At 50.4% G+C, this 17,416-nt stretch overlaps 1 protein-coding gene across 1 annotated transcript in view; it reads left to right on the forward strand.

Annotated features, from left to right (window-relative positions):
- AIF1L (allograft inflammatory factor 1 like) overlaps window positions 1–15,970 on the forward strand; it is a 31,266-nt gene extending 15,296 nt beyond the window's left edge. The window contains exons 4-6 of the mRNA XM_075905924.1: window positions 7,047–7,088; window positions 9,474–9,636; window positions 13,045–15,970. Of these exons, the coding sequence (XP_075762039.1) occupies window positions 7,047–7,088; window positions 9,474–9,636; window positions 13,045–13,132 (293 nt within the window). The 3' untranslated portion in view covers window positions 13,133–15,970. The remainder of the gene's footprint in view (window positions 1–7,046; window positions 7,089–9,473; window positions 9,637–13,044) is intronic.
- Window positions 15,971–17,416: the final 1,446 nt, after the last annotated feature.

Consider the following 17,416-nt stretch of genomic DNA (forward strand, 5'->3'; position numbering starts at 1 on the left):
CGCAGTATTAACCATCACTGTGACTTATCCCACAATGAGTCCTCCCTCTCACTGACACACACACACATTCGCACCCCCCTCCAATGGTCCCTCCACAGGCACCTCCCACACCAGTGTGGCAGAACAGTTACTCTTCTAAGGGTAGCGCTGTGCTCAAACATGCAGTTCCTCTTTTCCAGCCACAGTGCAGCTGCCCTGCTAGCCGTGGCTGCACCATGGCTTGAAAATTAGCACAGACTATTCCAGTGCAGGCAAGGTGCTCCTATGGGAGATAAAGGAAAAGATCTGAGCAAATACATAGAGCCCTGCATGCATATAAACTTGTATCTGCAAAAATGAGCTGCCGATATCTGCACTGATCTCTGAGCATATAAAGCAGATATTTGCAGGGCTCTACTAATTAGGGATGTGAACATCTAACTGTGTGCATGCCTAACTGATGAGCCTGAGCATGGGTGGATATCTTAAAAGCTGGTTCCCTGCGTGCACTGGCTCCCAGGGTGGCCGCCCACTGCCCCGTTTGTAACTGCTGAATTTTTCAGTGGTTACCCAGTTACTTAGATGCATTTTAGCATCCCCACTACTAATACAATGATAGTGGCCGTATACACGCTTAGATTCATCTGAAGAAGTGGGTTGTGCCAAGAAAGCTCATGATACCATCTACATATTTTGTTAGTCTCTAAGGGTATGTCTACACTACCCTCCTATTTCGAAATAGGAGGGTAATGTAGGCATACCGCACTTGCAAATGAAGCCCGGGATTTGAATTTCCCGGGCTTCATTTGCATAAGCCGGGCGCCGCCATTTTTAAATCCCGGCTGGTTCGAACCCCGTGCCGCGCGGCTACACGCGGCACGAACTAGGTAGTTCGAACTAGGCTTCCTACCTAGTAACTACTGTTACTCCTCATGGAATGGACTGAGGAGTAACGGTAGTTTGAACTAGGAAGCCTAGTTCCAACTACCTAGTTCGTGCCGCGTGTAGCCGCGCTGCACGGGGTTCGAACCAGCCGGGATTTAAAAATGGCGGCCCCCGGCTTATGCAAATGAAGCCCGGGAAATTCAAATCCCGGGCTTCATTTGCAAGTGCGGTATGCCTACATTACCCTCCTATTTCGAAATAGGAGGGTAGTGTAGACATACCCTAAAGTGCTGCAGGACCATTCGTTGTGTGTTTTTAAGTTTTTTCAGTTCCAGGCTAACACGGCTCCCCCTCTGAAATGCCCGGATTGATTAGGCAAGAGAGTAGAAAGCTACAACATTGGGATCTAAGCGTCCTCAGAATTGAGGGTCTTGGGATCCCTGTTTGGACCGCTTGTCCCTATTGTCTTTCCTGATAGGATATAGATCATCATCCACCTCAATCCAGACCCTCCCAAATCCCTTCCCCTAGCCCAGTCCATGGTGATGGAGTTCAGAGATGTGCCCCTCTCTTCATTTTCCAGCCCACTTGCCTGTTTATAGATCTGGAATGTTGGCTGCTCTGGGGTTTTGGTTCATGCCTTGGGTAGTGTCCCCCCCCTTTTTTTGACGGGGGGAGCAGAGCAGCACAAAGCTTGGATCTGCATGTAAGGCTGTCTGGGAGTGGAGTTTGGGCCCATTATGGATAGGCATGAGTCTTAAGATGAGCTATCTCAACTGGCAGTGTTTGTGTTTCAGCTGGGAGCTGGCTCCCCAGCCTTTGTAGACAGACTCACTCCAGTTCCATTTGCATTAGCATGTCAAGAGGAGCAGCAGGGTTGGTGGCTCAGGTTAGCCCCCAGAATTCTAGCTTGCCTGATCCCCCTGGATCTGAGCTCCGATGGTTAATCTGGGCCGCTGCCCACGCCGAGCAGAGCTAGTGCAAGTCCAGCTGCAGTGTAGACAAAGCCTTAAAACCCTGCCCCTCTCCTTGGGAGCCCTGGGAAAACAGGCCCTCCATGTCCTGCTCCCTTTGGCTCTCTGTCTTCAAGCACCACTCTTCAGCAAATAAGGCCCCATCAGTAGAGGCCCCAGGGCAGTTGCTTAACCTACTTCCATTCCAGGCATTGGCTGCTTTTTGGCTTTGATGCCAGTCCTGGAAGGTGCTGGCTGGTGCCTTTCCCAGCAGAGACTAAGCAGGGGAGAGGGCTGGGTGTCTCCAATTTCCCCGTGTTCTCCTTTCCTTCCCCCACCACCTGCCATTCCTCCCATTTTTGCTAAAACTCTGAATTATTTTCCCTGTGAATTGGGCTTTCTTTAGCCATTGCGGCTGTGGGTCGCAGCCGCAGCGCTGCCTGTAACAGGAGCCCTCGGCATCTCCTCCCCCCGCCTCGTGCATTTGTCTCCATGGCTCGATGGCCTGTTCTGTGGGAGTCCCGCTCCCCGCCGCCAACACCTCCTCCAGCTCTCCAACAATTGTTCTATTGTGCCTCCCCTCTCCCGCCTGAGCCAGAGTGTCTCGGGAACCCCTGTGCAGAATCGGTGTTTGTGTGAATGCGCGGGGGTTAGCAGGGCAGGATTTCACCCCCATTGAAACCCGGCAGCATGGGATGAAAGGGGAACACAAGCGGCTTGGAGCGCCTGTGGTATAAAGCCTCCTCTGTTCTCTGCGCTGCCTGTCAAACCTCCTCCGAGGCCTAGAGAAAAGAACGCGCACTAGGCGCACAGCAGACGTGCAGGGGGACGGGGGAGGCGCACATTTCAGATTCATATGCTGGGATGACTGACCCAGTGCTCGGACCTGGCCAAGTGACTTAGAGCCACAAAGGAGGGCACTCTGAGGGGGGAATTAAAGCTGCCTCTCATCCCAGAGCTGCCATCCTGTTCCCTTGCTGCTCTCTGAACAGGAGAAGAACAAGGCTGGTTCAGACCAAAGGTCCATCTAGCCCAGGATCCTGTCTCCTGCCAGTGGCCAATTCCAGGTGCCCCAGAAGGAATGAATAGAACAGGTGAACATCAGGTGATCCATCCCCATTTCCAGTTTCTGATGAACAAACACCATTTCTACCTATCTTGGGGTGTGTCTAAAGTACATGGCTCCGTTGATGGAGCCATGTAGATTAGGCTGATCGGCAGAGGGAAATGAAGCCGCGATTTAAATAATAATTTAAATAATTTAAATAATCGCGTCTTCATTTAAATTTAAATGGCTGCCGCGCTCTGCCGACCAGCTGATGATCAGCTGTTTGTCGGCAGATCGGGGCAGTCTGGACGCGCCGCTGTTGACAAGGAAGCTTTTGTCGACCGGCGCAGGTATGCCTCGTGAAATCTGCTTCCTTGTCGACAGCGGCGCATCCAGACTGCCCCGATCTGCCGACAAACAGCTGGGCAGTCTGGATGCGCCGCTGTCGACAAGGAAGCAGGTTTCACAAGGCATACCTGCGCCAGTCGACAAAAGCTTCCTTGTCGACAGTGGCGCGTCCAGACTGCCCCGATCTGCCGACAAACAGCTGATCATCAGCTGGTCGGCAGAGCGTGGCAGCCATTTAAATTTAAATGAAGCCGCGATTATTTAAATTGCGGCTTCATTTCCCTCTGCCGATCAGCCTAATCTACATGGCTCCGTCAACGGAGCCATGTAGTTTAGACACACCCTTAGAATGCTCCCCTCATCAAAAATTATTGCTGACCCCCTGGCTAGGGACACCAGTCCTGCCCTTGCAGGCTCATAGCCATTGAAGGACTTATCCTCCATGAAATTATTTAGCTCTCTTTTGAAACCTGTTAAAGTCCTGGCCTTCGCAACATCTTCTGGCAAGGAGTTCCACAGGTTGGCTGTGCCTTGCACGCCCACATGCCAATTACCAGTTATTTCCCTAGAAGCCCATTTGCTGCAGTCCAGGATTTCTATCAGTGACTGAATGGTGACTTGTTGGTGAGGTATTTATCAAGGTGGAAATTCCCTCCTCCTGCTTAGCCATAGAGACAGTTCTAGACTCATACCCTGGCCTAGACGTGGCTAGGCATCTCATCCTGAGCTGAGCCACACAGCCATGTAAACAGAGGCAACTATACACCAGTGGCTGGTAGAACAAAGATCTGGTGCAGTGAGCAATTCAACTGCAAGTTGCCTGTAAAACAGGGAAGTACGGTGGTCGAGCTGGGCTTCCCTGTGCAGCGACAAATGACATTGCTTAATGTTACAAAAATAAGGTGGAGAAGAAAGGGAGTTTTCTTAATATTGTGTCCTCCACAGTGGGATCTGGGCATTGCTTAGGGCTAAGGGAGGTACCCCTTTTTCAAAAAAAAAAAGTACCCCCAGGAGCTACAGTTTTCAGACACACACCATTTTTTTGTACCATTGCAATGCATTTGTTTAAACAACTTAATCGTAGCCGGGCGGGCGATGAAATTTTGGGTATAAAAAGAACAAAAATAATGAAGAGCTGTAAAATGTAAAACAAAAATTCTGTTTTCTCCAGATTTCAGTTGTGTTGACGTGTACCCCCCAGACTTCTCTCGAGAACCCCTAAGGGTACTCAGACCGCTAGCTGAGAAACACTGGCTTAGTCCATCAAAGAGCATCATCCTGAGCCTGGTACTACAAAGACAAGAATTGCCCCAAATGATGCTGTTGGTAGTGAGAAGTATCCGGCTCTTAGCCAGGGGCCTTGCTAGCATGAGGAGACTAGTACAACTCCTCCCCTCTAGGAATAATGCCCTGTGTAATAGGAACGCTTGTGGAACTAACAACATGATATGGGACATAGGCTGGTTTTCATCATAGTTCTTGCAACAAATCTATAGCCCTCTTATTCTTCAGTTATTGCCGTGGTGTGCACTGTAGTATCAGCAACCAAGTCCAGAATCTTATGCCCTAAAACAGATTCTTACCACTTGAGCTCAAGGAGAATCTCCTTTGAGAGGCTTGTAGTACAGGGGCTTGGACATACAGACGAGTTGCTCTGTTTCTAGCCACTAGAGGACAATGGTGCATATACAGTAGCCCCAGGTCATTATAAAAGCGCCAATCGGGAGGTTTCAGTGGAATACAACAGCCAGGTCATTATAAAAGTGCCAAACGGGAGGTTTCAGTGGAATACAACAGCCAGGTCATTATAAAAGCGCCAATCGGGAGGTTTCAGTGGAATACAACAGCCAGGTCATTATAAAAGCGCCAAACGGGAGGTTTCAGTGGAATGCCTTTTTGGAAAAGTAACTGCACAGCTCTCCATGCAGCAAACCACCCCAAGCTGGGGTCGGTCAAGTACACTATCTTGACTCTCCTGATGCTTTCGCTGTGTTAAAGGATACAGTTTCTCCTCTCGTTGGCTTTCCAATCAGTGGCCTTAAATGTTTAAATCCAGATTGGAAGGCTGCCATTCAACTGTTCAGTGACTAGTTAACTGACAGCTCTGGACTAAATCAAAGAATCTGTGGCCAAATATATCTACCTGCAGTTTACCTTTCAGGAAGCAGGAATATTTACCATACCATATCAGTCATCAGTCTACCATGGAAACCAAATCAGCCAAAAAAAATTTAACGGAGCTCATGAGGCGATACAGGCCTGTTGCACTACCCAGTGTGGAAAACACCCAGTTCATCCTAGCATGCAGTTGCTAATCAGTGGTACGTGTTGCCCAGATGTCTGGCATGCATGGAGCTCCCATTAGCACTAACGAGCTGTATGCGTTCACCAAAGGGATAGCCCTGTCACAATTCTGAACTGGGAACTGGGGCACTAATTGGCACCTATGAACTGGCGTTTGGCCTAATTGGGTCTTGGTCCATCATAAAGGCTTTTGTATCTTCAAACCCCCTATATTTGGCCTGAGGGCTAGGTTCAACTGCAGGGTCATTCGCCCTGTTCTCTCTCATATTGTCTCTGTCTCCCATGGACCGGTGAATTCGGAAAGATCTGTCTCTAGACATGATGCCTCAGAGTTTAAAACAACTGCGCTGTTTGAAAATCTATTCAGTGTGCATTGTGTAATGGGTGCTAATGGCTGATCTCTCACGCCGGTCATGGTGCCGCCTGTTAAATGGGGCTGAAAATGTTTTGAAGAAAGAGCACTGTCCATTGAGAGCCATCGCGCTGCGAAGAGGTGATGAATTCGTGAAATGGGCAGGCCTGCCTGGCTCTCTTGTCTCCCTCTGAATCTTATGAACAGGTTATACTTCCCCACCAAGCAGTGCCCCTTCCACATTACCATTCATCAAGAACTTAGACCTAAGCGACTGGGGAAAACCTAGCCCCTTTTCCTGCGCAATACTGTATTCCTCTAAATCCCACCTTCGTACTTTGGACCTTTACCCCCAGGCTCAGGCTGAAACGCACATGTCCTCGTCCGTATCTTGTTATCTTGTCTGCCACAGGCCACTTCTCCCTACTAGGTCTCTTTCTTTGGTTTCCCTGTAGGAAAGGAACCACAGCTGGAGTTGTTACTGAGCCTTAGAGCCCACTGAACTTGTTTTCAAGGCTGGGCTCTAAACCCAGTGCTTGGGCATTTGTGTCCCTGTGGGACCCCCTCACAGAGGTATTAGGCACATTGCTATCTGTATTCTCTAGCCCTTTGAGGCTCCCCAGCTGGGATCAAGGCCCCTTGTGCTGGGTGCTGTACCGGCATATCAGAGCCATTCCCTGCCCTGACAGCCTGAATAGTTAGATTATTATCAGGTGGGATGGGAGACACAGGCACAAAGAAAAACAACTCTCCTAAGGTCACCTAGCGGATCACTGCAGAACCAGGACTACAAGTCAGGTCTCCTGGCTGCAAGCTCAGAGCTCTATCCATTAGGCCTCACCATCTTGCTTCCTCCCCTCTCCACAACAGTACTATTCTACGTCCTGTAGTTGGGCATTCTGAAGTGTGGGGGTTTTTTTTGCCTTCCTCTGAAAGTCTTGTTTGTGGCCAACTTCTGAGGAGTCCCATGGTGCCAGACCAGGTGGGCGAATGATCCAGTCTAGTAGAACACCCTGTGTGCTTCATTGCCGCCTCCTGGTGATTGAGCCCCTGTGCCCAGCCGTGGAGCAGTGCCGTGTAGTCCTGGCCTCTGCCTCAGCCAGGACATAGGACGGGCTGCCCTGAGAGCCTGCTGAAGCTGCTCTGCTTTGCTAACTCCCTGCTGTGTCTCTTCCAGAGAAGTACATGGAGTTTGACCTGAATAACCAAGGCGAGATTGGTGAGTGACCCCTTGCGGAACACCTCCGTGTTGCTGGGCCAGAAGGAGAGTGGTCTGTTGGGGCAGACGTCACGACAGCAAAGCATAAGTCTAGGGTTGCTAGTTCTCTCTCAAACACTGTCTCCAGGTGCTGATAGAGTCCAAGGGCTGCTCTTCTCTGGTCTCCCCAAATCTCTTGCCTCGGGACTGTGGAACCTCTTCTCTATCATTTGGCTCCTGAGAGGCCGACATTGTCCCCATATGTCCAGCCTCCTGTCTGTGTTTTTTCTTTCTGGATCTCTACCTGCCTGCTTCAAGCATTAGATATCTCTGCTCTTGGTCCTACCTCCCTTCTTTCTCCTGGATCTCTGCTCAGCCCTCTGGCTTCTTTTTCTGGCCCCATATGTCCAGCCACCTGTCTGTGCTTTTTCTCTCTGGATCTCTACCTGCCTGCTTCAAGCATTAGATATCTCTGCTCTTGGTCCTACCTCCCCTCTTTCTCCTGGATCTCTGCTCAGCCCTCTGGCTTCTTTTTCTGTTCTTGGCTCTTCTTTCCTCTTGGTTCTCTCTCCGCAAGTATCAGGAAGAGCCGTGGATTGCTAGCTAGAGTTTTGTGCTTGGGTGAGCCTGTGGCCTCAAGGCTTTGTGGGTTTGAGGTGGAAGCCAGACCGAGTCCCTAGGTTCCACTCAAAACCAAAGCTCGCTTGTCCTTGTCCACCTCCAGTCTTCTCTTTAGAGGAAGAAGGGACTGCCCGAGACCACTGTCAGGTGAGTTGTAGGCTGTGGAGCTGGGCCCAGTGTTCTGTTTGCACCCGCTGAGTTCTTAATGGTTTTTAAAGATCATATAGTAGTTTCCCTGGGACAGGCCCCAGTGGCTGAAAGAGAGATGAAGCCAAGCCACAGTGTCCAGATCCAGACTTCTGCAGTACTTAGGATTTGGGTCCAGGGTCTTGCTAACTTCCCCAAAGCTCAGCGTATTCACTGTATCTGTCTTGTGCATTCTCTGGGGGCCACGGGCTCCTCCACCTTCCCTAGCTGATCCAGTGTCCCTGGTGGGCCGGGAGGGAGAAGGAGACCTGGCTCCAAATGCTGGTGCTGGTTACGGGGTGGAAAGGAGCCTGCAGCTCATTGTTCAAGTGAGAACAATCTGAAGGAAATTGCCTCAGACTCTGAGGGTGGGGTTTTAGCACCATTTCCAACGGGCCTGTTTGGGTCTGTCTTGGTTTCTTTTATATTGGTGTTTCTTTTTCTTCTCCCCCTCCCTTTCCTCCTCTCTATTCACAACCATCCTCGCGAGGCAGGGTGGGGAAGGGGGCAGAGATGCCATGGTTTGCCCCAGATCACGTAGTGAGTCAGTGGCAGGGTTAGGAATAGAAGCGAGGGGTCTGAGCCCATGCTGTGCCTCTCGTGGCGACACCTCAAAAGCCAAAACCTACGGGGAGGGTCTGCAAAGGTGGCTTTATACCACCTCAGCATAGGGCTGCTCCAGGGCCACTGGTCCTGGCACAAATCAGAGCAGCCCTGGGCTGTCTAACTTGCAGCTTCCACCCACCCCAGCACAGCCTCTGTGCTCAGGCTTCTGGTGGGGGCCGGCTTATGCTGTACATCAGGATAATCACCTCTAGCCAGTTTGGTCCCTGGAGGGCTACCAGAGCAATGTTGTGGGGCCGGGGCTTGGGCAGGAGAGAGCAAGTGGTAGATTCCATCAGGAGGCTGAATTCCCCCGTTTGAGGCACCTGGGTAAAACGGTATGAACACCACCGATATCTGTTAGCTGATTAAGCAAACTTGGACATCACCTGGAGGAAAACTATCGGCACTGCTTGGTTTCTGTGGAACCTTTCTGCTGCTGACTGGGGGCCCTGACATGGGGCTGCATCTCCTGCACGTGTTGTTTTTTTATCTTGGCAAGGGGAGGGCCTGTGGCTGGGGTGAGCCGCGGTTTTGCTGGAGGGCATTGAGCATGCTCATCATGTAATTGAAGGGGTGGGGAGTAGGGATGTCGCAGTGTAAACGAGTAAGCAGTTAATCTTCATGGTTCCATGCACCCGCTGCGTGGGGAGGGGGCAGGCGGCTCGCGGGAGCTGGGATGTGGGGAACAGGCTTCGGAGCCATCTGCTGCACCCCCTCCTCTCCGTACATGGGTCCTGCGTACCCCCCTGCGCTGCTGCCTCCATTAGATAGGCAGCAGCAGGGGGTCAGAGGGCGTGTGTGCATGTAACCGTGTCGGTTAACGGATGAGCCCCGATTTCAGCAGGTGCACGTTTACCACAATAAACAAATGTTAACATCGCTGGTGGGGAGGACGAAGTCGTTAATATCCGTGCCCTGTATCTCGGTTCAGCCCTGCGCGGTCTCCCGCCTCCACCATGCCTGGCAATGGTGCGGGGGCTCTTGCTCTTGCAGATCTGATGTCTGTCAAAAGGATGATGGAGAAGCTGGGGGCTCCAAAGACGCACTTGGAGCTGAAGAAGATGATCTCTGAAGTGACGGGCGGGGTCAGCGACACCATCTCTTACCAGGACTTCGTCAACGTGATGCTTGGCAAGCGCTCCGCCGTCCTTAAATTGTGAGTGGCGGGAGGGGAAGAGGAAGGGCGTTGCTGGGGTTTGAGCTCCACGCTGCGGGGGTCTGAGGGGGGGCCAGGTGCAGCAGGAGGCAGGGCCTGTTCTGCAGGCTCCCGAGGCACAAAGATGGAGTGGGACCAACACAGGAGGAAATTTCTGAATGGGGAAAGGAGGAAGGATGTCTCCGGAGGGGGGATGGGCAGATGCGGCTGGTCACTCGGAGGGAATCGGAGTCAGGGGAGCCGACAGCCTGCACAAGTCTCCGGTCAAGGTGGGGGATGGGCAGTTCTGTGCTCCTGGAAAGGGCGGGGCCGGGGCAGCCAACACAGCAGAGCCCCCAGCGCCGCCCAGTAGCAGTGGTGGTGGCCAGGAGCCCCAGCCCCCTTTGAATTGTGGAGCCCTGAGGCGACTGTCCCCTCTGCCCCTGTCGGTGGGCCTTGTCAGAGTCCATCCAGGGTGCCGACTGAGCGAGGGGGGGGGTTACGTTGTGTGGGGAGGGGACTGAAATGGAGGTAGCTCTGGACCCCTTTGACAAAGTTTGGGAAGTGGATTGAAATCCATGTGGCCGGGGCCGGGTCGTCCTAGGTCTGTCACCACCTCCCGCTGCCAGGAATGTGCTACCGCGGGGCCTGGTGTTTCCGGAAGAGACTCCCCCCCACCACCGTTCTCATGGCCGGGTTAAAGCGCTGCCAGCGCACGCTGGGTGCAGCGCTCTGGAGGACTTGTCCCTTCGCATGGCTGAGCATGGGGCCTGCCTCAGAGCTCAAGTAGGCGCTGCCCCCCCACAGTCACGCTACATCTGTCGTGGGGGGTGGAGGGACACGGCAGCTCGAGGAGACGTCCTCTGACTAGCTTGATCTAGCTGGCTTGGGTGCCGTTAGAAATGACGCCACGGCAGCTACTCGTGGGACTACCCACATACAGTAGCCCAGGCTGCCTTGATGCACTGTGGCAGGAGCTGAGCTAACTAGCTAGGGGTGAGACTGGGGGCAGCCTCCCCCACCCTCAGAGCCATGTGGAGTGCACGGCGTGGCGCTCTGGTGGCAATTTAAAGGGCCTGGGTCTCTGCCCACTGCCTCAGTAGCAGCAGCAGTGGCCAGGAGTTCCCAGGCCTCTTTTGAGTTGCTGGGCCCTGGGGTAACAGCCCCCCTTTGTACCGCCTCAGCCCCTGTTGGCAGGCCTGATTTCTACATTAGTTGCAGTCGTAGCCTCATACCTAGAGTGAGGGTGACTCGCATGCTGTGGCCTGTGTGTCTGATCCCGACCGGTACTGCCCATGTCTCTCTCTCTCATGCTCCAATCCAGCTCTACCCGTGGGCCTGGGGGCAGAGGCTAGTGCTGCAGTGAGGCCTTTTCCTTTCTTTTCCTGTCTGAGAGGTGTCTGCTCTGAACTGGGAATTCAGCGGCAGTGCAGAGAAGCTGGGAGGCTCCTGCCATTTGCCTCTTTGTACAAACTCCCCCTTCCTATCTCCTGGCTTCTGTTCTCTCCATCCCCTGCCCCAACAGGACTAGTTTACATAGAGGCAAGTCCCTTCCCAGCAAACACACAAACAGGCATCCCATTGTCCTCCAGCCAGGGTTGAGTTTCTGCCCCAGTTACAAATGCAAAGTTCCAGTCCCAGCAAAAGCCATCGCCCATCAGACCAAGGTAGCAGCCGGCAGGAGATAAGTGGAGTGGGTGGAGGAACCATGTTTGAAGCAGTGCATGCAGGGGGGAGGGAAGGTCCTTCTCCTGAGGAAGGAGCCACTGATGTAAGCTTCTCACAGCCCTTTGTGCCTTCCTGACAAGAGCCTTGAATGCCCTGCTGCTGTAACAAATGGCTCTGGGTACCAGCTTGGCTGCTCCTTGCAGTGGGGTGGAGTCCACTAGCTCCTTCCCCACCCTCCTAAAGTCTCCCTGCCATTCATGGCCACCACACATGCTAGCACTGCTTTTGTGCATAACCCTGATGGATACTTCCAATGTGATTGGGTATCCAAACGGGATATTAAGGGAACCATTGTGTTCCCCACATCAGCAGAATTATTGTCACTAATCTGCTGTGTATGTACGGTGGTGAAAATCTTTAGTACTCCCCTTACATGCCCTTGGTTCTCATGCTTGTGAAGGATGGTTCTGGGGATTTCTCTCCTCATGATGGATTTGTTCCTGATAGTTCCATGATTCCTGCCACAAGTGCTCACGGGTGTTCCCTTGGCAACCTTCTATCCCTGCTGAAGCCTGTTTGACATTCTCCATCTTGTGCCCCAATAGGACTAGTTGAAGTAGGGACAAGTCCCTTCCCAGCAAACACACAAACAAGTATCCCATTATCCTCAGGCCAGGGTTGAGTTTCTGCTCCAATTGTAAATACCAAGTTCCAGTTCCAGCAAAAGCCACCGAACCAAAGTAGCAGCTGGCAGGAGTTAAGTGGCTACAATTCCTAGGAAAGAATAAAGCAGCGAGTGACAGTTAAAAAGCATTCTGGATTATCTTTCCAATTATTACCCCATCCTGTCAGCAGTCCTCCTCCTTCCTCCCAGCACAGTTACTGCGGATTGCTTGTTTTTGCTTAAATGTGCATGCAATGTAATTTCCAGGGGTGGCTAGTTGCGTTGTCTAATACGCCTGTCTGTAGATATAGTGACTTAGAACGCACGGCAGATCTGTGCTTCTCAATAAACTTCAAGTGGCTGCCTGAAGTGAACACACAAATCCCTTGTGCTCTCAGATGGCAAGCAAATGGGCGACTTTGCAAATGGCATTTCACGCACAACCCTTTTGGCTACTTCAAAAATGAAACATCTTGTACTGGGTTGGCAATACTGCCCTCTACTGGCTACAGAGTAGTAGCGGCACAGCTGTATTTTTTCAGTTTAGAGAGAGAGGGTTAAAAAAAACCGACAAGTTACTATTCTGCACATCAATAAGGCCTTGTATTGGGGGATTTCTGCGAACGTTGCTGGCATGTATTGAGCCTCACAACCTTCCTGTGCAATGTAGAACATCTCTGTTTCACTGATGGAGAAATGGATAATGCGGAAAGATGAAGAACCTGCCCAAATTATATCTGTGATAAAGCTAGGACTAGAACCCAGGAATCCTGACACCCCGTTTTGTGTTCCAACTACAGGTGATCCCTGAGTTACGACTGCTCGACATATGACTCCCCCCCCATTTACGACCATTTTTTTCCATGCGAGGTAGCTCCCCAAACCTCCCAATTTATGTCCGCAGTTTGCATTTACAACGGCATATGACTTAGGACAGTTCTCCAGGAACCAATTAGGTCGTAAGTGTGGGGGTTGCCTGTACTGGACTCTCTAGTGGAGGAGGAAGTGCTTGTTGTTTTCCAGCACATTATTGATCCTAATGATGGGTTAATCTGGCACCTCTATTCTTAATTCATGCTTCTGACTGTTTTTTCCAGAGTCATGCTGTTTGAAGGAAAAGCCAATGAAAACATCCCAAAGCCTTCTGGTCCGCCTCCAGAGAGAGATATCGCCAGCCTTCCTTAAGGTGATAGGCTGAGAGCCAAACCTGTTAGCATCATGGTGGTCTGTAAGGAGGGTTACCTGTTCTGTTACTTTTACGTTGGTCAGTCTTAGTGATAGAAACTAATCAGCCTTAGAAGAGGAATGACAAGGGAAGCCCAGGGACCCCCAGTCCACAGGTCGCCATCTCTTTGCTGCATCCCCTAACCAGTTTCATCTGTTTGAGAGACTCTGTAGCAAAAGTGTAACCGTAAAACCAAAAATAACTGCAACCCCCCCGGTGGTTCTCAGGTGAGAAATTGTTGATTGTTCTCTGTGGTCTCTAGCATGGATCTTTCAGCTACAAGGGGCTGCCTCCTTTTGAACAGTGGCTCAGAATCCACCTGTGAATCTGCATTCAGCACAGAGCATCCTCCAGTCACGCCCATGGGAAATGGACATGTCCTTAATATGGCCACATTGCTGTTTGTGCCCTGTGTGGCTGCTGTTGAGTTCTGTCCTGCCATAACTAGTAAAGTGCCTTCTCTGCTTTACTCTACACACACCAGCTTCTGGCTAGTTCTGAAGTTGAACAGTAATTGTCCAGCCAAATGCAAGTACATCTTTCATCCTTGTGGTCTGCTCTCCTAGACAAGGATGGGAAGGCGGAAGTACATTTGAGACTGGCTGGTTAGGTCCTGCCCAGGCAGTTGAGGACTGCCCTTTGGGGACACGGTGGGGGAATGCTAGCCACTTTGGAGAAGGGCAAGTGGCTGCTGAGGCGCAGAGGCCTAGAGCCTGAAGAAGGAATTTTAGACACCTCCCCACCCAACCCACATACACCTACATCCCATTGAACAGTAGGGCCCAGTACCTGCTTCTCTGATTCATCCCTACAGTGTCAGGTCTGAGCCCAGTGCCTGCTGTTAAATTTCCCCAGTACACCTAGGACGTTCCTCCCTGTCCCAGTTCTGTTGCCTTTTTCGTGGCCAAAGTGGACCCCAGTTATAAATCCACACCTTCCCACCTGACCTGGCAGTGGGAGAGCTCCCCTTAGCTCTCCTGCCATGTGACCTCCTCTGTTTCCATGGTGCCTATAGCCTTGTGAATGATGCAGAAACTTCCTGTTTTACTGCTGGGATTTGACCTTGTGTCCTGTGAAGCTCATGAGCGGGTTAGAGGAGAAATTATAGTGTCGGGCTGGATATTTACATCCTGCTAAGGTAGGTTAAGAGGAAAGGTGAGGGAGGCCTGTGCATCACAGCCATTGCTGCGATACAGTAAATATCTGTGTGTTGCATCTTTTGGAGCTTTAAGTCAATACTCTAAGGATCTCTTTTTTAAGGTAAAGAACTGGCCTTACTGAATGCATGCTAGACACTGGCTATCTCAGGAGAATAAAATCAGACTTGAGAAACATTCAGTTCTAGGATCCACCGGATCTGGTGTCAAACTGGGATGGCTCTTTGGGTCTCTGGTGCCTTTAGTTGTTGATCAGGAACATGGAAGAAATTTTCCCTGTGATTTCCTAAACTAGGGTGCAAATCCATGAGAGACTGTGAGCTCCTGGCCCTACTAAAATCAATGGGAATTTTGTTGTTGACTTTCTAATGAGGCCTGGATTTCCCCCCTCTGACTTGCAGTTCTAAGACACTGACATCCACCTTTATTTTGCCTGCCCAAGGTGTAAGATTAAGCCCCAAGTGCATGTCACAAGCAGTCTAAAAATGGGCAAGAATTGCCCTCACGATCACAATCGCAGGCCTCCAACCGGAAGATGATAAAGAACTTCCACCTGTGACTGGTGCAAGACAGACAGCAAAGTCCCCTGGAGGGTCCCTCTTGGATCAATAAGTCCTTGCCACTGTGGTCTCCTTTTTAGAAGCTAGAGAAACTATTCTGTTCTGTCATCTGTGGTAGAAGCTGTCAATTCATTGTCTGCTTATATTTATATAGTTAAAATGAAAACTACATAATATATTGGGTTTGTTTTCCTTGTAATGTGAATAAGTGGTTGGCTTCTGAAGCTTGCAGACTCCCTCTTCTCCAGTGACCAATCTGGTCAATTTCCCTAGACTAAATCCTGTTTTAACGGCCAGTTCCAAAAGCTGTTATCTTGCACCTGAAATTCTGGGGATGGTGGGAGAATGAGCCCAGCTATTTTGCTTTCAATTTTCACAGAAAAGGCCTGGGATATGCTGAATCTGTAGGTGTAGGAAACGGAACTCCAGTCTGAGTCCTTAAGCTGGACCAGAATGAATTCTGGATGAGTCTGTTTGTATTAATGCCCTCAAAATCTCCCAAATTAGGCCTTGTTCAACAAACATATTTCTTATATGCTTGAATTTACTCATATGAGGAGTCATTTGACTTCAGTGGGACTATTCCGTGACAAAATGGAACACATGAAAGGGTTGGGGGGTTTTTTTTGCCTTTTTTTTTTTAATGGGAACCAGGGATCTTGTCTCTCCCTTTTGGGGGTAGGGAAAGACTCCCCAGGATCCCAGGACTGAGACTTAGCTGGACTGTGCTTTGGACACTGCTGTGTACTCTGTATTTACAACTCTTGGAACCCAGTTGTTTGCCTCTGGGATTTAATTGCTTATCATGTTTCTTCCCTCTCCCTCTGGGTTTTTTGTTTGTCCTTGGCAGCTTTTAACTTTGTGGTTTTTAAATCATGGTTTAAATTAAAAAAAAAAACAGATACCCAATTTATTGTTTGAACTCTAACTAGTCTTATTGTGCCTGCCAAAGGCTGCCCTTTTTAAGTGTCTTGCTGTTCTTGTTTGTATGAGAATTTAGAATTGTAATGGAGAGAGAGATTGTGGATGAGAGCAGCACAGCTCTATTTGTACAGACTGAAAATAAATCTTCTGACATTTATGTGAGGCATCAGTGTATTTAATACTGCTACTCAATATCCCTGTCTAAACTCAAGTTGTTCCATGTGATCTAAAACCTTAGGCCTAGTCTATACTACAGCAGGAGGTTGAATTAAGATACGCAACTCCAGCTATGTTAATTATGTAGCTGGAGTTGACATATTTTAAAGTGCGTTTCTGCATCCACACAGGTGGAGCTCCTGTCAGCTTCCCTTACTCCTTGCAGTTGCAAGGAGTACAGGTGCTGGCTGGAGCTGTCCTCAATTTATGGATCTATACTAGACCTGCTAAATTGAACACCAGAAAATCAACCTCTGGAGCATCGATCCACCAGTAAGTATAGATGTGGCCTTAGTTTTCAAATCATTTTAGTTAAAGGGGTGCAAATCCCTGAATAGGCACTTAAATTACATCAGGATAAGATAGCTGTAAACCATTTCAGCCAAAGGCTTCAATGTTTGAATCAAACAGGGCAAAGGAAGGGGTTTTTAAAATCAAGCATTCACTGGTTCCTGGCTGCTCGCTTACTTCAGGGTCACTGTTTGACATGCACATGTGTCTGGCAGAAGCAGCAAGACTCTTCTTCTTCATCTTCACTTTAACAATGGATTGGCCAAACCATCAGTGAGTTTCCAAAAAGAATTATACAAGTGGGACTGCGCTTCATCATTCCAGTGGATGACAGGTAGATTTCCTGTCACTCAAATCAAGTGGTAAACCCCTTTTGCCCCAGCATAGTCAGAAATGTGGATGAGGCCTTGCTAGCAGCCTCCCTAAAGAATGTATACACCTCACTGGGGCCAGTGCAAGGTCAGAATGTATCGTTCACTGTGTGACACATCCTTGCATACTTCAGATAATATAAATTGCATTAAACTAGCCTGTGGGAACTGAGAGATTGTGCTGGGGTGGGGGCAGTGCAGCACACACAGCCTCCCCCCCGCCTGCTCCCCATAAAGTGCAGAGATCCACATGGAACAGCTAGCCACTCTCGATGGTCCGGGGCTGCTGGCAGGCTGGGGAGCCTGCCTGAGAGTGCTGCTGGCCAGGAGCTGGTTAGGTAAGCGCCTCCCACCCAGAGCCTGTCTGTGGTACCCCCCCTTTCTCGCACCCCAACTCCCTCCCAGAGCCTGCACCCCCTCTCACACTATTCCTCCAGGTCAGAATCCTTTCCTGCACTTATACCCCAAGTCACAACCTTCTCCTTCACCCAAACTCCCTCTGAGACCCAGCACTAAAATGATTAGGGGGCTGGAGCATATGATCTATGAGGAGAACCTGAGGGAGTTGGGTCTGTTTAGTCTGCAGAAGAGAAGAGTGAGGGGGGATTTGACAGCAGCCTTCAACTTCCTGAATGGAGGTTCCAAAGAGGATGGAGAGAGGCTGTTCTCAGTAGTGACAGATGGCAGAACAAGGAACAATGGTCTCAAATTACAAGTGGGGGGAG

Source organism: Pelodiscus sinensis, chromosome 22 (assembly GCF_049634645.1).
Source record: "Pelodiscus sinensis isolate JC-2024 chromosome 22, ASM4963464v1, whole genome shotgun sequence".
Classification (NCBI taxonomy): domain Eukaryota; kingdom Metazoa; phylum Chordata; order Testudines; family Trionychidae; genus Pelodiscus; species Pelodiscus sinensis.